The 24,535-nt window shown below is 43.7% G+C and overlaps 1 protein-coding gene across 1 annotated transcript in view; it reads left to right on the top strand.

The window, feature by feature from the left end:
• Positions 1–24,535, top strand: part of LAMA1 (laminin subunit alpha 1) — a 124,921-nt gene that overhangs the window by 44,736 nt on the left and 55,650 nt on the right. Inside the window, 14 exon segments of the mRNA XM_070361981.1 lie at positions 982–1,071; positions 2,110–2,227; positions 3,905–4,083; positions 5,279–5,384; positions 7,433–7,593; positions 8,289–8,429; positions 9,078–9,251; positions 10,873–10,974; positions 12,734–12,945; positions 13,743–13,854; positions 16,595–16,705; positions 18,067–18,194; positions 19,145–19,231; positions 19,886–20,097. Of these exon segments, the coding sequence (XP_070218082.1) occupies positions 982–1,071; positions 2,110–2,227; positions 3,905–4,083; positions 5,279–5,384; positions 7,433–7,593; positions 8,289–8,429; positions 9,078–9,251; positions 10,873–10,974; positions 12,734–12,945; positions 13,743–13,854; positions 16,595–16,705; positions 18,067–18,194; positions 19,145–19,231; positions 19,886–20,097 (1,933 nt within the window).

The raw sequence follows: 24,535 nt of genomic DNA, 5'->3' as shown, positions 1-24,535 counted from the left end.
ATGTTTTTGAATGTTAGTGTTAATGGCTTGCTTTCTAAAATTTGTTTTCCATTTGTTCATTCTAGTATATAGAAGTGTAATTCATTTTTGTTCATCCCGATTTACAAATTCTTGTAGCTTTTGATAGATTTTCTATGTACACAATCATTTTATCTACAAATAAAGATAGTTCAGTCTTACTGTGCCCTCTATTTGCCTTTGACTCCCTTTTTCTTGCATTATTGAACTGTATGGGTGACTAAAATGTTGACTAGAAATGGTGAGAGCCGATTTTAGGAGGAAAGTGCTTAACTTTCCACAGTTAGATCCAGGTTTTCCATAGACACACCTTTATTAGACTGAAGAAGCTTGCTTCTGCTTCTGGTTTGCTGAGTTTTTTGAAGGATGGTGTTGCCTTCTTTAAAATGCTTTTCCTGCATCTAATGAAAGGATCTTAGTTTTTCTCCTTTATTCTGTTAAAATGGTGATTCACATTTATTGATTTTTACATGTTAAATTAACTCTGCACCCCTGGGATAAGGCCTACTTGGTCATGAGTTATCCTTTTCATATAGTGAAAAAGTGAAAGTCGCTCAGTCATGTATGACTCTTTGCAACTCCATGGACTTCTCTAGTCCATGGAATTCTCTAGGCCAGAATACTGGAGTGGGTAGTTTATATAGGGCTGTATTCAAATTAGGAATATTTTTAGAGTTTTCAGTAGCCTAGGTTTCGAATATGACTGCCTCAGTTTATGATGGAGCCAAGTTGGGAAATTCTTTTTCAACTCCCTTGGTTTCTATTGATGAGCTAATTTGAACATTATTTACTTTAATTGAACATAAATATTTTATTTATATTTATTTGTGCATGAAATATGATTTAAAAGGTATATGTGTGTTTTTGATTACCGATAGCAACTGAGGTATTTGTGTGGATGTCATTTTCTTTGCACTGAAATAGAAGAGGTTTTAATTTTTTTTTAACTTTCTTTTTCCTTAGTATTATTATTCAATAAAAGACATTTCTGTTGGAGGAATGTGTATCTGTTATGGCCATGCTAGTAGCTGCCCATGGGATGAAGGTACAAAGGTGAGTAGTAGTATCTCACATTTTACTAAAACTTCAGAAGTTGTAGCTATAATGTTGGCATTGCACTTTTTATTTAAGGCAAGTGTTGAAAGTTTTAAGATCATGCCACAAAAAAAGAACTTTTCAGATAATTTAACTGGTTTAATTTTTTAAAGACAGTTTAATTTTGCTTTGGTTGAAGAATACGTTTTAATTAAATCTTTCTAGGAATTATTTTTGTTGCAAAACAAGATATAACATAATATTTGCCATTTTAACCTTTAACTGTAAAATAGTGTCCAATCCAGTGGCCTTTTGAATTTTAAAGCTCTTTTCTGTAAGATAGTAAGTGAAAATCATGTGCAGTTAGAAGTTATGCTTATGTTTTTAAGAGTCCCTTCCTCTTTCCTTTCTGTGGTGCTAAATCAAGATAAAACAAAGTTTTCCTGTTTTAGCATCATATTAAATGAAGAAGAGGACATTCTCCTTTCTTCTTCTCTTAAATAACTTACATGGAATTACTTTTTATTTTTTCCAAATCTTTGTTATAATTTAACTCCTGAATAGGATTATTCTCTTATTAATGCTGAAAAATACAGACATGAATATGAAGAAAGTTATTCAGGAACTTCTCTGGTGGTCCAGTGGGTAAGAGTCTGTGCTCCCAGAGTAGGGGCCCAGGTTTGATCCCCGGTCAGGGAACTAGATACCGAATTCTACAACTAAGAACTGATGCAGCCAAAATAATTTTTTTTTTTTTTTAAAGAAAGTTGCTCATAGGCGCTTCCAAACCTTTCAAGTCAACATATCTCTTTTGAAAAGTTTTTGTTAGTTAACCCATGTTAGTTTGTTTTATTTCTTCTCAATTCTGCATGTAACCAGGTTCTATGTTTATTTTTATCTTTAAAAATGAAATACCAATTTCCTTATATGTCACCATATATCCTCAACTGCAAACCCTTGCTATGTATTTGACTGTGATGAATTTTTCTTGAAATAAACTTAAGAAAAGCATGCAGGTCAATTTTCAGATGCAGTTTTATGTTCCTTATTGTCTAGAAATTCCAGTGTCAGTGTGAACATAACACGTGTGGGGACAGATGCAATCGATGCTGCCCTGGGTACCACCAGCAGCCTTGGAGACCCGGCACTGTTTCTTCCGGGAACACGTGTGAAGGTGAGGCCGCTCAGAGGTGCAGGGATGTGGAGTCTTCCCCCTTCGTCTGCTTCAGTTCCCAGTGACTTCATATTTATAGTGTGTAATGGTTTGGAAAAGACCCTGCTGCTGGGAAAAATTGAGGGCAGGAGGAGAAGAGGGTGACAGAGGATGAGATAGTTGAATTGTATCACCGACTCAATGGACATGAACAAACCCAGGGAGATGGTGAAGGACAGGGCAGCCTGACATGTTGCAGTCTGGAGGGCTGAGAAGAGTCAGACACGACTTAGCAACTGAACAACAATAAAATGGTTTTCTTAGATACTCAAGTAACTCCCAAAGCTGCAGACTACTGTCATAAGATGTGAAGGATTGAGACCTGATATATCATTATAATTTACTGTTTATTTGATTTCCCTTACCATGTATTCATTTATTCTGTATTAATTGGGATTTAGATTTTAAATAGACAGTATATTCACAAGGTTCCAATATCTACAATATATTAAAGCATATTTATATATTTCTATCTCTACCCTTCTCTCTTTGTATTATTTCCTAGTAGGTTCTTCCTAAAATGTTTGTGCAAGTAAAGCATGTTAACACCTTACACAATTTGTGCATAGAATCTAATGTAATGTGCATGTCGATCTGTGCATTGCTTTTATATTTAACAATATATCTTAAAGAAAATCTTTCCATATTAGTGGTATGAAATGCTGCTTTAAAAATAGTTGCACTGGGGAATTTCCCTGCTGGCTCAGTGGCAAAGACTCTGCATTCCCAATTCAGGGGACTCAGGTTCGATCCCTGATCAGGGAAATAGATCCCACATGCTGCAACGAAGACCTGGTGCAGCCAAATTAATTAATTAATTTTAAAAAATAGTTGCATTGAACTCCATTATATAGATGTACATTCAAAACATATACCTACCTATGGTATTTTGTTTGTTATCAGAGACGGTTAGATAGCATCACCCACTCAATGGACAATTTGAGGAAACCCCAGGAGATAGTGAAGGACAGAGGAACCTGGCGTGCTGCAGTCCATGGGGGTCACAATGAGTCACACACAACTTGGCGACTGAACAACAACAGCAAGTCTTCTGTTAACACAGGCAGTGGTACAGTGGTTCACCTTCGTCACTGACAAGTGAGCAGGTGCTTCTGCAGAATGTGATCCCAGGAAAGAGGTTGATGGATCCAGTGGGTGTGCAAACTCATAATTCAGATAGCTATTCCCCAAAGCCTCCAGAAGGTGGCCCATGACTTACTCTATAGTTTTAATTTATAGCCAGGCTTGCCTGGTAGCTCAGCTGGTAAAAAATCCGCCTGCAATAAAAGAGACCCTGGTTCGATTCCTGGGTCGGGAAGATTCACTGGAGAAGGGACAGGCTACTCACTCCAGTATTCTTGGGCTTCCCTGGTGGCTCAGCTGGTAAAGAATCCACCTGTAATGCAGGAGACCTGGGTTCGATCCCTGGGTTGGGAAGATCCCCTGGAGAAGGGAAAGGCTGCCCACTCCAGTATTCTGGCCTGGAGAACTCCATGGACTGTATAATCCATAGGGTCGCAAAGAGTCAAACATAACTGAGCAACTTTCACTTTCTGCAAAACTTATTTAGGGAAGGAACGCTTGTGTTATCTAGACCACTATGTCTATATTAACTGAGATGTGAAAATATTCTCCTAGAATGCAATTGCCACAATAAAGCCAAAGACTGTTACTATGATGAAGATGTGGCCAATCAGAGGAGAAGCCTGAATATTGCTGGACAGTTCAGAGGAGGAGGGGTTTGCATTGGCTGCCTGCAGAACACCATGGGTGTCAACTGTGAAACCTGTGTGGATGGATATTACAGACCCCACGGGGTAAGAGTGCGGATGGATATTACAGACCCCACGGGGTAAGAGTGCGGATGGATATTACAGACCCCACGGGGTAAGAGTGCGGATGGATATTACAGACCCCACGGGGTAAGAGTGCGGATGGATATTACAGACCCCACGGGGTAAGAGTGCGGATGGATATTACAGACCCCGTCGGGTAAGTGCCAGCTTTGTGGTAGGAAAGAGCCTCAGACCATCACACAGAACGACAGCACTGGAGACATTTCCTTTTATAACATTTGTCTGTATTCCTTTTTTGACTGAATATTTATTAGGGAGTCTTTTATAATCCAAGCAATTGAAGGCATGTAAAGGTGAAAAAGAAACCATTTGTTTTCGAGGAACTTAAAACGTGATTGGGGAGACAAATGTGCCCAATGGTTAACTATAAAATCAATCACTAATTAAAGGGCTGAAATAAGAGTTACAGGCAGCCAGCTGTGAAGATAAGGAAGGTTTTGAGTCCTGACCATTTCTCACTTGTTTTGTTTTCTAGTTCAGAATCCCTCTAGTAAGGGGTATGTGCGTGTAATTATAAGGATTCCAGTTCTTAGGACCTTTCTTAGACTTTGACTCATGATTTTTCTTCTGTCCTTCTACTGGCAGTTGCCCTGGGAATGCCTGCTACTTAATCTTTGTTTTTTAGCTTGTGTTCTTCAGTATAGGTATCCTGCTCTATTGTCCTCTTTTCTGGCTCAGAGTAGGATGTTCGGTCACTGCTACTTAATTTGAATTCAGAGCCCCCTGGCTGCATCCTCTCAGAGTTTTGTGATACTCAGTGTTCACTTGGAGGGTCAGCCAATAACTGAAGCAGCTGTCTCCTGCTCAAAGGAAGTGCACACTTCTCACTTGACATGTAGCTGACATGGGAATCCCGTGGTGGCTGGGTTATAGGAGATGCTTCTAAATAACTCCAGGTCACAGCAGAGCTAGGAGGCCTGAGAGCTGTGATAATGGGAAAGGAGGACACTTTGCTAATGATGCCAGCGGCTGTCACCATCAAAAGGATGTTTGGTATTTTCTGGCTGGACCTACACACCCTGGGTGCACAAAATCATGGTGATAGTCACATCTGGGATGAAAAATTAACACTTTGTCATTGATGTTATTGTCAGTGTTAATGCTAAGATTGCTGTTATTTCTAGCAAGATAATCTAGTACAACCTCTGCCTTTCAGGTGTCTCCTTATGAGGACCACCCTTGTCGCCCCTGTGACTGTGACCCTGTGGGGTCCCTCAGTTCTGTCTGTATTAAGGATGACCTTCACTCTGACTTACACAGAGGTACTTGATTCATTTCTGTGCTCGTAATCGATGTGTGTGTGTGTGTGTGTGTGTGTAAGATTTGCACCTAGCAAGACTGTTACCATTGTGTAATAATTTGGTGATGATTCTCTATTGATGTTTTGCTTATCAAATATTTATGAAGCACCTACTACTATGTGCCAGGCAGTTTTTTAGGACCTGGGAACATATATATATATATACAGTTGAACAGATGATCAAGGTCTCTGCTCATAGGCAGACACTAAATGAACAAGTCCACGAATAATATAAAGCCAAGTCTTGGTGCCCTGGGCATAAAGCAAAATTACCAATCGTGATAAATTTGAGGAAGGGAGGGGTGGAGATGGTGATGTCAAGGTGACGAAATGACATTTGAGAGGTTAATTGAGCTTTTGATGAAAGAAGAAATGAGGCTCTGTTTCAAGTCATATGTGGAACAGTAAATATCAATCACTGCATTTAGCTCTCAGAAGACAGGCAGAGGCTTAAGCATACATCCCCCTACAACGCAAGCAAATCCTCCAGGTAACCTTGTAAATGTCAGTGTTCTTTCCATTTCCAAAACTGGCAAATGGACGTGCAAATGCCAGAGTCCCCTGAATAGGCTGTATCTGCTCGGAGACCCCTGTGGCCCCCTCCGGTGCTCAGTTGCTGGCAGTGGAAATGGATATTGATCACCCGAGAAGGGTGTGCTCACTGTGGGGCCCGCTGGTTGGGGGTGGTGGTGAATTACAGGAACTACTGATTCATATGGAGAAGGCAATGGCAACCCACTCCAGTACTCTTGCCTGGAAAATCCCATGGATGGAGGAGCCTGGTAGGCTGCAGTCCATAGGGTCGCACAGAGTCGGACACAACTGAAGCGACTTGGCAGCAGCAGCAGCAGTGATTCATATCTGCAACCCACGATAAGATGATGCTGATGACAGTTACCTTTGATTGGGTTCACTAAAAAATATACATGATTTTAATTTTTAATCATAGCAAGTAAAAGTTGTTTTACCCACTCCACAGGCAAGGAAACTGTAGCTCAGAGCACTTGAGAAACTTGGCCAAGAGTCTGCAACTTTCGAAGCTGGCATTAAAGCAAAAGACAGTGCTCATCACCCTCCACCACTGGCTTCTGGGCTTTTTCCCTAAAAAAGAATTTTCTGATATAATTGCGTACAATATACCCATTTAAAGTGTACAGTCCATTGTTTCACCACAATCCAGTATTGGAATATTTCCATCACCCTGTAGAGAAGCCCCCCGACCCACTGGCAGTTTCACTGCCTGTTTCCCTTCACCCCTCCCCTGCCCCGCCCCAGCTCTAGGCAACCACTGAGCTACTTTCTTTCTAGAGATTTGCTTATTCTGGCCATTTCATAGAAATAAAAGCATAGAACATGTGGTCTTTAGTGACTGGCTTCTTTCAGCAATCATACTATTTTCAAATTTCATCCCTGTTGTAGCAGGTCACAGCATTTCATTCTTTTTTTCTTGCTGTATAATACTCCATTGTGTGTGTGTTTAGTTTACTCATTCATCAGTAGATGAATATTTGAGCTGTTTTGACATTTTGACTATTGTGAATAATGCTGCTATGAGCTTTTGTGTGAAAGTTTTGGGGAAGACATATGTTTCCATTTTTCTTGGGTAGATACTTCAGAGTGGCATCTCTAGATCTTACGGCTACACTATGCTTAGCCTTTCAAGGAGGAACTGAATGGTTTTCACAAGCTACTGCATTATTTTACAGTTACATGTGTTTTCCATCTTTTCTTTCTTTAAACCAGGGGTGGTTGTCAACTATGTTCTATGGGCCATATCTGGCACCACTGTCTTTATAAATAAAGTTTTATTGGAACAGAGCTGTTTCCATCTGTTTATGTACCATCTGTGGCTGCCTTCAAGCCATATGGGCTGAGTTGAATAGTTGCAGCAGAGGCTGGCCAAAAAGCCTACAGTATGTACTCTCTGGCCTTTTATAGAATAGTTGGCTGGCCCCTGCTTTAAACCCCTTTTACTTTCCTGTTGGATCATTTTGCCACTTTTCTTTGAAGGGAAGTGGCCAGGTCAGTGTCCATGCAAAGAAGGTTATGCGGGAGAGAAATGTGATCGCTGCCATTTCGGCTATAAGGGTTACCCGGAGTGTGTGTCCTGTGACTGCAACCCAGCTGGCAGCGTGAATGAGGAACCCTGCTCTGAGTCTTGTCTCTGTAAGGTATGTATGACAGTAAATAATCTTGAGCATTCATTTACAAGATGAATAAAGTCCTCTTCAGATTTTAAAATGCTTGAAAGTTTGGAAAACATAGAAGATTTAAGACAAAACAATACGAAAAAGCCATTTCAATATAACAACCAAGCTCTAGATCCTTAGCTTCAGTCTTGAGTACAAAATCAGATGATAATATTTCAGACTATCTGGAAATTGTGACATCATGAGGCTTTGCATTTGTCTTTTTCTTTACCTGTGTCTGGGTCACCAGACATGTTTCCCGCTAATGTCATGTTGTTCAGTTGTTCAGTTGTGTTCGACTCTTTGTGACCCCACGCGGCACATCAGGCTCCCCTGTCCTCCTCTATCTCCTGGAGTTTGCCCAAATTCACGTCTATCGAGTCAGTGATGCTACCTAACCAGCTCATCCTCTTCCACCGTCTTCTCCTTTTGCCTTCAGTCTTTCCCAGCATCAGGGTCTCTTCCAATGAGATGGGTTTTCATATTAGGTGGCCAAAGTATTGGAGCTTCAGCTTCAGCATTAGCCCTTCCAATGAATATTCAGACTTGATTTCCTTTAGGATTGACTTGTTTGATCTCCTTGCTGTCCAAGAGACTCTCCAGGACTGTGTCATGTTCATGTCATTTTATTCTGTCCATTACTGGTTTCAAAAGCTAATTGTTTGCTTCACTTGCAGGAAAATGTTGAGGGGAGTCACTGTGATCGCTGCAAGCCAGGATTCTATAACTTGGAGGAAAAGAATCCCCAGGGCTGCTCCGAGTGCTTCTGCTTCGGCGTCTCCGATGTTTGTGAAAGCCTCTCCTGGCCCGTCAGCCAGGTGGGGGCACCTTCCGAAAGCTGGGAGATGGGAGTGTGGCAGGTGGCATGGAGATTACGAGGACAGTCAGGGCGTCCTAGCTGTTTGGGGAACAGAGAGTCTGGGGGGTTGGTTTCTAGAGGGACAGCATGCTGGCTCAAGCTTTGGGCTCTTCCCTTACCTCCCTTCTCCTTCCTTGCTAGTGCCTGGGGAGGGGGGATTCTGGTCAATACTTGAGCAGGGCTAAGTGTTCCTGTGGGTGGTCTCCTGTCATCTCTACATAGGTGACAGATTAGGAGGATAGGATCTGGAGGCTTTATATAGGTTTTGGCATTTGGCTAAGAAGTAGGGGACAGCAATGAAGAAGTCAGCATTAGCCAGAGATGTTTTATTCAGTGCATTTATTGAGTTCTTTGCTATTGCTTTAATCTGAGATATATATCCATGGCCTGTACAGTTTTGCTCATCTATTTCTAATTGACCTGGGTTTGGGGGACTGTGACTCATTCTTAGGTTTTCTGGGTCTTTTGACGAGTAGAAGCCACGATGTGTGAACTCCATCCTGGTTGAGCTGTCTGGGGCTGCCCCTTCACTGTGAAGATGCTAGCGCTGGGCTGAGGGAAACCCAAAGGGATCCACACGTCTGAAATTCTTGGATCTTTTTTGAAGGTGAAAGATATGTCTGGGTGGCTGGTCACCGACTTGGTCAGTTCCAACCAGATCCGGTCCCAGCAGGATGCCCTGGGTGGACGTCACCAAATCAGCATCAACAACTCGGCGGTGGAGCAGTGGCTGACTTCCCAGTACTACTGGGCGGCCCCGGAGGCCTACCTGGGAAACAAGGTATCTGTGGTGACGGTGTCTGGGGCAGGGATCTCGAGCACATTCGAGAAGAACTTTGGTTGGCCTTTCACGTAGTCTCGTCATTCTCTTGGGCATTTGGCAGACTATCACATAGTGTTTACTTGCACCTGACTCCCATGGTCTTTTTATCCCTGCTTGACTTTACTACATCATTAAAATACGAACTTGTGTCCTTCCTGGCACCATGGTAAGCCCCTGGTAGGTAGGGGAAGCCTGTCCCCTTCTCCCATACAGACTTTCTGCCTTGCTCTGGGTTCCTGGGTCACCCAGGCCTTTGTGAAGGTCCCTTGCGTCCCTGTTCTGTGGAGTCAGCCGTGTACCAGTTTTATGCTCAGTCCTGTCTGCTTCTTTGCGACCCCAAGGATTGTTGCCTGCTAGGCTCCTCTGTCCATGGGGTTTCCCAGGCAAGAATACCAGAGTGGGTTGCCATTTCCTTCTCCAGAGGATCCTCCCAACCCAGGGATCGAACCCGTGTCTCCTGCATCTCCTGCTTTGGCAGGCGGGTTCTTTAGTACTGAGCTATCTGGGAAGCCCATACCTGTCTCACTGGGTGTATAGAACATTCCTAGAAAGGGTGTGCAGGGGCCCCCTGCTTCTTTCTCATGATTGTTGCTCACGTGAAGTTCATGTTTAAGAACAGATAGGATCCTTTCCATTGTAAGAAAATGCTCAAAGGGGATTCTACAAAAGTGGGAAGTTGGTTGATATGATTTAACTTCTCCCTTCTGTGACGTGGTCCTGTCCCTCCTCACCAATCACGCACCTTCTCCAGATTCTGATCTGAAAATATATTCAGTGGAATATCCCTCAATGTCTCTGGCTCCCTACTTGCCTTAGCCTCGCCTTTGGTTTAAGTCATGTTGTAGGTCTCATACCATAGTCCATTTCTAGTTAATTTGATGGTTACATTTAAAATTTTATAGCTGTTTTGTGTATGTTTAATTGGTGTTTATTTATTTTTTTAATGATTGCTTTTCTGCACTAAATTACAATCTCAGAAGTCATTTTCTGTTTAGAATGAGGTCTTATCACCAAAATTCGGTAGTTTGTATGCCTGGGATCACCTCTCCAATTTTTTTATGGTGCAGAAATTGGCTTCTGAACATTGTGTTGTCGTACCACGGCTGGCAGAAAAAAAAATGTCTCTTTTACATTAAAGGATGTGGGGTCAGGGAGAGAGCCCTTAGTCCTTCCTTTGGCTGATCACTCATGTGTCTGTCATCCTCCCACAAGCACGGTGATGAGACCCAATGTTGAGACCGTAGTCCTGGGGCAAACTCTCCACCCGCTGCAGTTCTTCCATGAAATAAAGGTCTGTTGTTGGACTAGCAGAAGTTCATAGTAATTTATCTCATTAGCTCTAAGAAGGAGTGCATTTTCTGTGCATTTAAACAATATCCTGCATTTGGTGATGTCAGTTAAACAGAAGATTCGTATAACATGCTTCCTGTCCACTGCCTTAAATGTGAAGTCCTTACGTGCTGGGGCCTCGGGGACGCCTCGCAGCCCAGCAGTTTCCAGATGAGTCCTAAGCACCATGTCCTCTGACTGCGGGCTATGCTCCCTCCTCTCGGTGCTCACTGTCCCTTCGTGGTTCCAGCTGACGGCCTTCGGTGGATTCCTGAAGTACACAGTGTCCTACGAGGTCCCAGTGGAAGCGGTGGATGGTGACCCCCTGTCTCACGCCGACGTCATCATTAAGGTAATTGCTTTCTTGTCATTGTGCTAGAGCCGAGGGCTTCGTGGGGGGTCAGTTTTATGACTAAAAATGTCTAAGAGGGGGTGCGATGTAGCGAGGAGCTCAGGGCCAGGAGGGCTTTCAGCAGTGGTTTGCCTCTCAGGTCCCCTGAGACTAGAAATTTCCAGAACTGCCCGGGGGCCGCACTGTAGCTCTTCCCTTTATCCTGTAGTGGAGTTGTCTATTCACACTCGAAAGGGAGAAGGTTTTCCTCCGTGTGGGGACTTCCTGATCGGCCTGGGAGCCCCTCCACCCTCTGGTCGTGTCCTCCCCACTGAGTGACCAGAGTCTGGCTGGTCACAGAGTCTGGCAGCACAGAGTCTGGCTGTGTGGGGACAGGAGATGTGTCATTGTTTTTATCTCACCTCTGTCCCCTCCATCCCTGTCCTCACTCCCATCACAAAAAGAAACATAACTAATGAGAACCTACTGTACAGCACAGGGAATTCTACTCAGTGCTCTGTGGTGACCTGAAGGAAATCCAAAAAAAGAGGGGATATATGTATGCATATAGCTGACTCACTTCGCTGGGCGGCAGAAACTAACACCACATTGTAAAGCAACTGTGTGCTTAGTCGTTCAGTCGTGTCCGATTCTTTGGAACCCCATGGACTGTAGCCCCCCAGGCCCCTCTGTCCATGGGGATTCTCCAGGCAAGAAGACCGGAGTGGGTTGCCATGCCCTCCAGGGGGTCTTCCCTAACCCTGGTGTCCTGCTTTGGGGGTAGATTCTTTACCATCTGAGTCACCATGGGGTTTCCTAAAAGAAATGCTAATTGTCCTGTCGGTCCTTGAAATTAATTTTACAAGAATTAAATTTTCTAATTAAAATAGGTCTTCTCCTAATTGTTATTTGACAGACTAGGTTAACAAACACTCCATATGAACAAAACCTAAGGTTGTGAAAAAATGAAAAATGGACATTACCCTTGGGGGTACACACATAGGTCAGAAAACACATGATGATAAATGGGCTCCCATCTGATTACTTTTATAACTTTTAAGAAGTGAGCATGACAATGAAATCTTTATTTTCAGTTATTACCCACCAATAAGAGGAAGTTAGGTTCACAGTTTTACCTTGTGACATAAAGTGCACTAGGAGACAAATCTACATCCATCAGATACAACTAATGGACTGACTTTTAAAATCCAGGCTATCTTGAAAGCTTGCAACATACCAGATATTGGTGTGTATTCTCTAGTGACAGAATGCCAGCAAAGGCCGACAATGAGTAGAACTTGTGGGTTTTTAATAGGTATTTTCTTACATTGCTAGAAATCAGGAGGTTTATTACATGATTGTGTCCAGAAATGAGTTAAGATACTATATTCCAATAAAAATTGCAACAAAACCAAACAAAAAACTCAGCAAGGCCTTGGCCTTTGCTATACCCCTGAAACATTGTAAATCAACTGTACTTCAATTTAAAAAAAGATGAGGGGTATCAGATTGGTTGCTTTGAGGAAAACATGGTCTGGGGCTTGTCTGTGTTTCTTTTCTGAGATTAACAGAGGCATAGTCTTTAGACTTATTATCCAAATTCCTCTGAGAGGAACACAGTGAAATATCTCTGATCCTTTTGGACCAGGGGTTACATGGATATAATTACATGTTTGGCCAAGACATGAAAAGCCAGGTGGCTGAATACAAAATTTGCTTTTCGTGTTTCATCATGAAAATGAATCATCAACGTATTTCCTCCTTGTTTTAAAAATGTTAGGGAAACGGAATCACTTTAAGCACCCAGGCTGAGGGCCTGCTGTTGCAGCCGTACGAAGAGTACTTGAACGTGGTTAGACTGCTGCCAGAGAACTTCCGAGATTTCAAGAGCAAGAGGGAGATAGATCGAGACCGGCTGATGACCGTCCTCGCCAATGTGACCCATCTCTTGATCAGAGCCAACTACAACTCTGCCCAGACAGCTCTTTACAGGTGTGTACTGGAACAGAGGGAAAACTTACAGTGGTCTTGCCTTTTGTACTGTATAGTTTATGAATTGTCTATTTTATGCATTATGTATTTTAAGTTGAATACACTTGATTACTTTCAGGACACAGCTAATGGAGCTGTCTGTCTTGGAGTTATTTTTCATCACTATAATTTTATCAAAAGTGTAAGAAGAGTTGTCCATGACTGATGTATCTAGTAGGAAATAGACTTGGTGTCAGGATCAGAAACTTTCAGGGTGGTTTTCTGAGAAATGAGGGGACAGTTGCCAGCAACATCACACCTAGTTTTCACCCTCTTGATGTTAATGGGCTTAGATTTTTCACAGCTCATGAGTTCAGCCTTAGTCATTTTGTTACTTCAAGAAGGTCTGTTTCTGGCAACTCCAGTCAGAACGTGCACAAAGAATACGGCTAAAGCAAACCAAAGGGCACACCCAGTGACAGTCTCTCTGCACTAGAGAGAGTTCAGCTGCCTGGGCTTGTTCTTCTGAAGTTCATTCTTCCAAGGGGCCCCACGGAGCCGTGCCTCAGCTGTGTTGGGCAGTAGCTCATCTTTTTCTAAATTTTGAAGGCATTTCCAGGGACTAATGACAGCTCCCAGAAAATGTTCTGTTGTGAAAATCTCTCGTTACTTACAACACACTCACCTTTTTAATTAAAAAAAAAATCATTTTGTTTGAATTAAACCTTTTTTAGGAATTCGTCTTCTTTGAGGTTCTAGATGCTGCGTGCAAGCGTGTTAAGTTGTGTAACGGGCCCTATCTGTTTGTCTGTTGGTAGGTTGGATTCTGTCTCTCTGGACGTGGCCAGCCCTAACGTCATAGACCTGTCCCTGGCCACGGAGGTGGAGCACTGCGAGTGTCCTCAGGGCTATGCAGGCATCTCCTGCGAGGTAACTCTCCTCCTCCTTCCTGTCTGCTTCCTCTGTTCCTTCCTATGGGGGAAAAATGCGTTGAAGGTGATTTCATGATGTATGTTTGAATTTTAGTTTTGGAAACCCAGTGTTTCTAAGTTTCAGACTTTTGAGGGATCTTGGAATATAGGAAGCACATTGCTTAAAGAAATGTAGGGACTTTCTTGGCTGTCCACTGGTTAAGACTTTGTCTATCAACACAGCAGGTGCAGGTTCGACCCCTGGTCAGGGAGCTAAGATTCTGTGTGCTTCACAGCCAAAAAAAAAGAAAAAACCAAACAGAAGCAACATTGTAACAAATTCAATAAAGACTTTAAAAATGGCCCACATCAAAAAAATCTTAAAAAAAATAAATCCGATTTCTCTGAAGCCCCTGGGAATACCCTCATAGGTGTCACTGTCTGGCTTAGTCAATAGGAAAGTTGCAGCACCCAAGCCATGTTTTGCATTCCTAAGGAGGATCGAACTTTGATCATATTTGAATATTTACCAGTTACCAACACTTGACCTGGAAAGCTTTGGCCAAGCCAGCCCTGTGTGGAGACCTTTGATGGCACCCAGCTGTGTTACTTATGTGGGCTCCACATCATATAGTCAGTGTATGAACCTACTCTTACATTCATTGCTAAAAGTAATCTGTTGCTTAAAAATGTTGAGGTATGTTTTGAATTATTTTGACATCCATATTGATAATAACTCTCTCTTACTGAGAACTTTGTATGTATCTGGCACTGTTCTGAGCCCTTTCCACATATTACCCCCATTTAATCCTTACAACAGCCCTGTCAGGTCGGCCCTTCATATGCTTTCTGTTCCACAGATGAGGAAAGAGAGACACAGAGAGGTTAAGTACCTTGACGAGGTCACATAGCTAGCAAGCAGTCATATTAAGATTTGAACTTCACCCCTGGCTACTGCCATGAGGTCTCCTCACGTGTCCATGACTGACTGTAATTGTGAACATTTGTCATTGGCTGTGATTTCTTGGCTTGCGCTTTTACAAAGTGAGAACATTTAACTTATAATCTGTTTTTACCTTTACTAACTTTGTAGTTAATAAGGTTGGCCTGAAGCCTCCTGGTGCAGATATTTAATTAAATATTTTTATCTCTATTTTAAATATTTAGAAAAGTATTTTTGGTATGGGGTGGGGACCAAAGAACTTTTTTTTTTAACATCTCATTTATTTTTAGGACCAACAAGAGTTCATAGGTCCTAATCCCTGTGGGTCTTGTGCTTAACGGAAAAATGACCCTCAGACCACCTCATAGTATGTGGATGTGAGCTTGGGGAGGAGCCACAGGTAGTGCAGAGATAACCGTGGAAGTGGGAGCCTTGCCAGCTAGACTGGAAGGAGTCTGGAGGGCAAGTGGGCGGGGCTTTGGAAGGCAATGTTGGTGTGGGCGGGGCTTTGGAGGGTAAGTGCTCTTGTGGGCGGAGCTTTGGAGGGCAAGTGCTGATGTGGGTGGAGCTTTGGGGGGAAAGTACTAGTGTGGGCAGGGCTTTGGAGGGCAAGTGCTGGTGTGAGTGTGGCTTTGGAGCAAAACTGTGGGTGTGTGTGGGATGATGCTCAGGCAGGAACAGGAAGCTCAAGTCTTCTTTGTCAGGGTTTGTGTCAAGCAGAACTCATTCTGTAATCCAACTCTTGCTCAGAAGCTGACTTAAAGAATCAGGCAGCTGTTCACTGAGAATGGAATTTGGGGGAGCCCTGTAGCTGCCACACAGACCCCCAGGCGGCTGCCTGCTCAATGCCCATCTGTAGAGAGGCCTGCTGTACCCAGGGGAGCATGGCTGTGGGAGGTGATAGGTGACATTCCCAAGATCAGTGTGAATGAAGGCATTATACATTATTACTATAATGAAATGCTCTCTAAGAATCCTTAGAACAATAGAAAACAAGCCCACACCCCCTCGTGCCATGGCCCCAAGGGAGTGTGCCAGCCTCAAATGAATCATTCCCCAGTCTGCACTCTGGATGCGTTTCTTGCCTGCTGTCGCCCTGGGCGGCCCATGGACAGGGGTCTTGCAGGTGTGCACACCTGGCGTTGAGTCATTGTATGAGCGCCGAGGCCCAGAGCTAATGCTTCATGTTTCAGGTTGCATGTCTGTCAAATGGAGAGTCAATTGCTCAGGGTCACCAGGAGGATGACATGAAGTACAGTGTCTAGGGGACTCCTTGTCCCTGAACCTCCACGTTGTCAGACCAGCAGGAAGACCAAGGGAAGCTCACCTGTAACACTTGTTTTATTAAACTGATGCTATTTGACACAGATGTGCGTTTAACACCATGATAGCAACATTTTATAAATTTTAAGCAAAAGAAAAAATAGTAGAGGGAAAAATATCCTTTCCATTTACACTGAAATGTAAATGACTATTACATGATTTCTAAGAATGTTGCAGTGGAAAACTCCTATGATGTGCGCTGGCTTATTGAATAGCTATTAAGTTGTTGTGTGCATGTTTTCTGCCTTCAAAACATATAAGGAACTGGATTCTGGTGGTAGTTGCACCACTCAGTAAATTTACTGAAAAAATAAAATCATTGAATGCTATGCATCATATGGGTGCATTTTATGGCATGTTTGGGCAAAAAAATAAGTTTTCTGTTCCCGGAAGACTGAGCGGTTTTTGTTTCTAACATATTTGGAAAAGGGTGATTTGCATTTTGCTTAAGAAGTTACCTTCACCTGCATGGTCACCTGTCCTTCTTTTGCAGTCCTGTCTTCCCGGCTATTACCGCGTGGACAGAATACTTTTCGGAGGAATCTGTCAGCCCTGTGAATGCCACGGCCATGCAGCTGAGTGTGATGTTCATGGTGTTTGCTTTGTGAGTCTGAGACTTCATGTGCCCCTCCCCCACCCTGAAGCCCTGGCTCTGCTCAGAAGTGATTTTTTAAAAAATGCTTCCTCCACAGGGAACATCCCTGCCTTTGTGAACCCCAAAGGAAATCTGGAGGTTTAAGTTTAAGACATAGACTATCTCCTGCTTTTTATTTCTTGTTTTTTTGAAGAAAAGTTGGTTTGGTAATAATAGAAAAAGGAGGTATCATTTCACTGCAGGTTTTTTCTTGGGACAATAAGTAATGATTTACTTCACAAGACTAAAAAATAACATAAAGGTAGAAAACGTCCACTGATTAAGCAAAGAAGATCAGATCTTTTAAATGCAAATGCTAGTAGATTCTAACATTATCTTACATAGTATATCATACGAGGAATAATAAGATATCTGATAATCTCACTCATTTCTGCAATATATAATGCTTCATCATTGTTAGCAGATGAACTCTGCGAACAAGTCCCTCTTTCGTGCAGTAGAAGTTGAAACAGGGCTTAGCAAATGTGTGGTTAATCTTGAGAATGAACTTTGGGGCAGATACAGGGCAAGACGTATTTTAACTTCAGTCAGGAATTCTTTTAGGCTCTTGTGCCCCCACACTCCTGGGCTCTAATGGATTCACCGCTCAGAGACGGAATGAATGTGTATGGTAATCAACTGAATCCTATTCACCGGCACAGCACAGAGGGAGGTTCATGCTTTTTCCCTAAGAGATTGATTGAGTAGCAGGGCAGGGAAAATTTAATGATCATGGGGAAGACCTCGGCGTGGTGCCGCCCATTGCTTATTCTCTCTGGAGCCTCATTTTTCTGTTTCTCTGGAAGGACAGCTTTCATTTAGCTCTTTGTCCGTGTCTTTGTTCTCTATAAGTGAAGTGTCTGTAGGGTGGCGTGGAAGGATGGCTTGCACGCAGACTCAGTCTTTCCACTATAAGTTCCTCCAGCTCAGCTTCCCATTGCTTAATGAGGTGGTTGTTCCTTTAAAAGCTCTCTCCCTCTTCCTCTCGGGTTTGGAGGCCTCTGCGCACACTTGGGCTGGGCGGGGGAGGGGTCCACATTCTGCACCCTCTGCCGACCAGGATCTGAGAGCAGCTCTTTGATCCATTTTGTTACTGTAGAAGAGACCGAATATAGTGGTTGGAAGTGAAAGGTCTCTTCACTTCCTGTTTTCACAAATTAAAAGATTTTATCAGCCAGTCTGGAAACAGGCAGCCACTCCTCATATAGGAGTGTTTGGTGACTTGTTTCAGTCTTGTGCCTTTTTTTTTCTACTTGGACTGCAAGTTGTTTGTGGGTAACTGAGGCTCGCTCAGCGGGCCAGAGCCAAGCCTCTCCACACGTGTTTCCTAGGCATGCCAGCACAACACCACCGGGGAGCACTGCGAGCGCTGCCTGCCCGGCTTCTACGGGCTGCCTTCCCGAGGGACCCCCGGGGACTGCCAGCCCTGCGCTTGCCCGCTCTCCACAGCCTCCAACAAGTAAGCCCGGCTCCTCTACCAGCCAGCCCTGCCCCGAGGGGCCAGGGTCCCCATCCAGACCCGCACTGATGTCTTCAGAGCAAGACCTGTGTGCAATGAGAATGTGAATTTGCCCCATGGTAATTAATTGGGACTCGAGATGGAGGAAAAGACTCTGTCTTTTAAAAAAAGCTTGACATGTTGAAGTATATAAGGCAGATTGTGTGGTGGCAAAGACATTTGCCTGCCTTTTTCCCCTCTTGGTCTCATGTCGATCATCACTTCCTTCAGTGTTGTGTGCCTACCAGTGGGCTAGGAAGTAGAGGGGGGCATGGATATGAATAAAACTTGCTCCTGGGCTTCAGGAGTATTTGAGCTAATGACCAAAATATGTAAATATGAGGCTCATTGGAAATGAACTGAATTCATTAAGTTGATTCAACAAATCTTTATTGAGTGCCTGGTATGTGCTGGGTATCATGGTAGGTGTCCTGAGTATCACACTGTTCAGCCGTGGCTGCCAGTGCCATGGCATCCACTGTGTGATCATGAGGACAGGGGAAGTATGTCCACTCTGCAGGGGGCATCTACCAGGGGCGATGCCCTGAGGAACCAAATTGGAAGTGAACTTGCTCTTGGCCAGTGTGGGTAGCTCTGAGGCAGGCAGCCCAGCCCCAGGGACTGGAGAGGAACTTGGCTTGATCATCAGAGCCGGCCTCCTGGAGGACATTGAGGGTGAGCCAGTGAGCCCAGACAGTGGGGAGAATCGCAGCCCAGGCCAAGGGACAAACAGGGAGTGTCTAGTGCCCACTGGGTGGGCTGTGTGACTGGGGGGCCTTCATTTCTGGGCTAAGGAGTGAGGATCCAGTGAAGGTGTGTAAGGATAGGAGTGGTGGAAGCCAAGCATTTCAATATTTAGGAGTTCTGCACCATCCACTGGAGAACTGCATGCATCTCTGCTGTTTTGTCAGTTTCAGCCCCACCTGCCACCTGGATGATGGGGACGAAGTGGTGTGTGACCAGTGTGCCCCAGGATACATGGGGGATTGGTGCGAGAGGTACTCCTTCACTCAACCAGTTTCCACAAATGTTTACAATGAACTTTGTGTTTGTTTTTAAATGTGTAGTTACGTGTGGCTTTAAAGTTTTTGATATGTAATTTTTATTTATAGACTCAGAGAAGCCAGTCGATCAATTAAAAAATTAATGTTGAAAGTCCATGGGCATACTTTGATCTCTCTGAGCTAACTTGAGTTCTCATCGGTAGCAATGTGAAACAGCCAGGAGTTCATATGTCTGTTCACACATTTGAATGTCCTTTTACTCTGGATAATCCCACAAGTGAGAGCTAGTTTGATATAAGTGTCTCCTGGTGCCTGGAGGCCAGGGGCTGTCTTTCCCGTGTGAGTCTTGGTGCCAAGTCTGGCTGGTCTCCATGGGAGGTGGCCTCCCTGAGTGGTGGGATGCGGGTCGAGTTGCCTGGGTCTGGAGCCTGTCCTAGGAGATTGTTGGCTTATTTGGACGCACTCCCCACCCCTCACAATGAGTGATGGGATCTGTGAATGCCTGAACTGGGAGCCGCGTTCCTCTCACAGTAAATCTTAGGTGAAGAGTTAGTCTGATTGATTAACCACTCAGAGAGTCCCTGGATGGTGGGGGACCGTCTACAGTAATTGCATTTGTGCGCATCTCTGTCTCCATCTTTTATACAGATGTGCAGACGGTTACTATGGAAACCCAACAGTGCCCGGAGACTCCTGCGTCGCATGTAACTGCAGTGGCAACGTTGACCTCTTGGAGCCTGGGAGCTGTGATTCCGTCACCGGAGAATGCCTGCGATGCCTTGGGAACACCGACGGCCCCCACTGTGAGAGGTGTGCTGACGGTTTCTACGGGGACGCAGTGACCGCGAAGAACTGCCGTGGTGAGTGTGTGGGCTGTTGCAGCTGGGTCCACTACTTGCCACCTCGTGAAGACTCCACTCATCTTGTGCTCATGCTGAGTTGCTAAGTCATTTTGGACTCTTTTTTGACCCCATGAACTGTAGCCCACCAGGCTCCTCTGTCCATGGGATTTCTCAGGCAAGAATACTGGAGTCGGTTGCCAGTTCCTCCTTCAGGGAGTCTTCTTGACCCAGGGATTGAACTTGAGTCTCCTGCATTGGCAAGTGGAGTCTTTACCCTGAGCCACTGGGGAAACTCATCCATCCATCTACCTACCATCAAACAGTGCTCGGCCCAGGAGGTCACTTGACCCCATCTGCACTGGGTTAGCTCGATCAGTTACTCCAAATGGAGGTCAAGTGGCCTAGAAAACACGCAGCCTCCCACTTCAGGAGGAAGTGGTACTCCACAGAGTGCTGGCACTGCTCCCAGGGACTGAGGAGGTGAAGGAAGCCTGTCCTATTTGTCAGGTAGATGCTAAGGGCTTCTTGAGGCAGATGGGATTTCAAGATGTGGAGTGGTAAATGGGGAGACCCTAGCCCTCAGATTGGCACATCTCAGTAGTCTTTGCCTGAACTGCTGACTCCATGTTGCTCTGCAGGGCTCAGCTCAGACCCTTGAAATGATACACTGTGCAGAATCAGTTACTGAGAAAAGCAAATTCCCAGGATGACAAACGTATAGCCTTAGGGCTGATACAGCTCTCCGTTTTATTTTTTGCACGGTTCTTGAAAAAGGAATGAAAAAATAAAAATTGCAGTGATCCGTTGTTCTGATGCATGCATGCTAAGTTGCTTCAGTCGTGTCTGACTTTGTGACCTGTAGACTGTAGTCCTCCAGGCTCCGTCTGTCCATGGGATTCTCCAGGCAAGAATACTGGAGTGGGTTGCCATGCTCTCCTGCAGGGGATCCTCCCCACACAGGGATTGAATCCGTGTCTCTTATGTCACCTGCATTGTCAGGCGGGTTCTTTACCACCATCACTACCTTTCTGATAGTGAAGTTGCTCAGTCATGTCTGGCTCTTTGCGACCCCATGGACTGTAGTCTGTCAGGCTCCTCCGTCCATGGGATTTTCCAGGCGAGAATACTGGGAGTGGGTTGCCATTTCCTTCTCCAGGGGATCTTCCCGACCCAGGGATTGAACCCGGGTCTCCCGCAGACAGACTGTTTACCATCTGAGCCACCAGGAAAGCCCCTTTTGATGATTTCACCGTTTTGATGATTTCCTATAAATACTGAAGCCCTACTATGCTATTACAATGTAGAGACACAAGAGGGAGCCAGTGATACAGAAAAGATGCTGCCTAGGAGGACAAGAGATGAACAAGGTGTTAATCGCCCTGGGCTTAGGAGCCTGACGTTCAGCATCTTGATTGACTATCATAGGAGATGATAATTATCATAATTATGATAACCTGTGATTGTGTAAAGCTTCAAAGTTTACAGAATGCCTTCAACCATTCTCGTGGCTTTTCTTTTCACGTTTATCGCAAACCTCGATGATTGTTCATTTGTCACTTACTGCATGTCTGTTACTTCCCAGGCACTATGCTAAGTATTGTGATGGGAGTTGGAACTTTATCAGACTTGAAAAATCCCAAGTCTAGTGGGGGAGCTATATAGGATGGTGTACCAGGGAAGCACATGTGTGTTCAGGGTGTTAGGGTCTGAATAACACAGGGTAGCATCCGGGGTTACATGGTCACCAAGCAGCCATGTGATATTAGGCAAATTTATTAACCTCGCCTAGCTGCTATTTCCTCATGCGTAAAATGGACATAAGTATATGTGTACACTAGGCCTTTCTGAAAAATAAATGGGATAACAAATTCAAAGTTCTAGACAGTAAAGAAATGGTAGCAATTATAATTGCTAGCAATAAGAGCAGTAATTTATATTATTTTTCTGTATCAATACTGTCGATATAAATGCAAGCCATGCATGTAATTGAAAATTTTCTAGTAGCCACCTTTTAAAAATTATAAAGAAATGGATGCTGCTGCTGCTGCTAAGTCACTTTAGTTGTGTCTGACTCTATGTGACCCCATAGACGGCAGGCCATCAGGCTCCCCCGTCCCTGGGATTCTCCAGGCAAGAACACTGGAGTGGGTTGCCATTTCCTTCTCCAATGCATGAAAGTGAAAAGTGAAAGTGAAGTCACTCAGTCGTATCTGACTCTTAGCGACCCCATGGACTGCAGGCTACCAGGCTCCTCCGTCCATGGGATTTTCCAGGCAAGAGTACTGGAGTGGGGTGCCATTGCCTTCTCTGAGAAATGGATGAAATACATGTTAATAATACATTGTATTTAACTCAATATATAGAAAGTGTTATTTCATCATGTAATCAAATTTTCAAAGTGCTAATAAGATGATTGCTTTCTTTTTATAATAATGAGTCTTCAAAATTCAGTGCATCTTTTATCAGATCAGATCAGTCGCTCAGTCATGTCTGACTCTTTGCGACCCCATGAATTGCAGCACGCCAGGCCTCCCTGTCCATCACGAACTCCCGGAGTTCACTCAGACTCACGTCCATCGAGTCAGTGATGCCATCCAGCCATCTCATCCTCTGTCGTCCCCTTCTCTTCTTGCCCCCAATCCCTCCCAGCATCAGAGTCTTTTCCAATGAGTCAACTCTTCGCATGAGGTGGCCAAAGTATTGGAGTTTCAGCTTTAGCATCAGTCCTTCCAAAGAAATCCCAGGGCTGATCTCCTTCAGAATGGACTGGTTGGATCTCCTTGCAGTCCAAGGGACTCTCAAGAGTCTTCTGCAACACCACAGTTCAAAAGCATCAATTCTTCGGCGCTCAGCCTTCTTCACAGTCCAACTCTCACATTCATACACGACCACTGGAAAAACCATAGCTTTGACCAGACAAACCTTTGTTGGCAAAGTAATGTCTCTGCTTTTGAATATGCTATCTAGGTTGGTCATAGACAAGGAGTAAGCGTCTTTTAATTTCATGGCTGCAATCACCATCTGCAGTGATTTTGGAGCCCAGAAAAATAAAGTCTGACACTGTTTCCACTGTTTGCCCATCTATTTCCCATTAAGTGATGGGACCGGATGCCATGATCTTCGTTTTCTGAAGGCATCTTTTATAGCCTGTCCTAATTAGTATGGGCTTCTTAAGTGACTCAGTGGTAAAGAATCGGCCTGCAATGCAGAAGGCACAAGAGACCCAGGTTCAATCCCTTGGTAGGGAAGATCCCCTGGAGAAGAAAATGACAGCCCACTCCAGTATTCTTGCCTGGGAAATCCCATGGACAGAAGAGCCTGGTGGGCTACAGTCCATGGGGTTGCAGAAGAGTCTGACGCAACCTAGTGACTAAACAACAACAATAATAAGGATGCTAAATTTTCATCAGAAATACGTGATCTACATTTAGGTTACATAAAATTTAGTGTTGAAGAAGTGGATTCATACACCCAAGTTTTTCAAACACATTTACAAGTTTTCCTTTATGTACATCCAGCCTGACATAGCTGTGTGATTTATGGTAAATTATATCATCTTCCTAAGTCTTAGATTTCTCAGCAAATAGAAAAATAAATTTTTCACCAAATAGAAAAATGTTAGTGCTTCCCTTCTGTGTTAATGAATGTTAATTCATTTATTCCACATTTTGCCTCTAACATGACAGACACAAGCTGATGGGTGTGTGCCCTGCAAAGCGTGCCACACACAGTGTGCTTGGAGCTGAGATATTTCGTGACGTTTTTCTTACATGATTATGCCATTGGACAGAGAGTGTGCATTTTCTAAGCCCAAGCATTCCTAAATAGTACACATCCTGGGATATCTTGTCAGTGAACATATTACAAATTTTAAGTGAAGTGCATATTGACAGCTGTGGTATGAATATCAATTCAACCTTTCTTGGACTCGTTAAATTGCATCACTTAGACAAGGCGAGGGACTTTGTAGCTTTAAACTTCAATATTCTGGCTGGAGATGAAACTGCAACCTCAGCCCTGAGTGCCTGAGTCAAACAACTCAGGTCTTAGAATAAGAAATATTTCATTAAATCATAAACTATAATAATAGTTATCTACATGGCTATAACTCAACTTAAAATAATTAAGTTGAGTTATAATAATCAAATAATTATTTGATTATAATAATCAATCATAATAATTATATATGATTGGAATGAGCAAATGGCTAAATCACTTTTGAAATCTTTTTTGCATGTTTTTTAATGAAGTTTGGTTGATATACATTGGCAGCTCATTTTAAAAATTTCAAGGAATTCATGAAATTGGTTAAGCTCATTTGCAGATTATTACCTTAATAGTTTCAGTACATTTTTTTCTCTATGATGGTTCGTTGCACCAACCTTATGTTGACTCACTCAGAAAAAGAGTAAATTTTTAAAGTTATTGCAAAGCAATCATTTTGTTTTCATTTTCC

The sequence above is a fragment of the Bos mutus genome, chromosome 24 (assembly GCF_027580195.1).
Source record: "Bos mutus isolate GX-2022 chromosome 24, NWIPB_WYAK_1.1, whole genome shotgun sequence".
Lineage (NCBI taxonomy): Eukaryota > Metazoa > Chordata > Mammalia > Artiodactyla > Bovidae > Bos > Bos mutus.
This window is presented reverse-complemented; position numbering and strand designations above follow the sequence as displayed.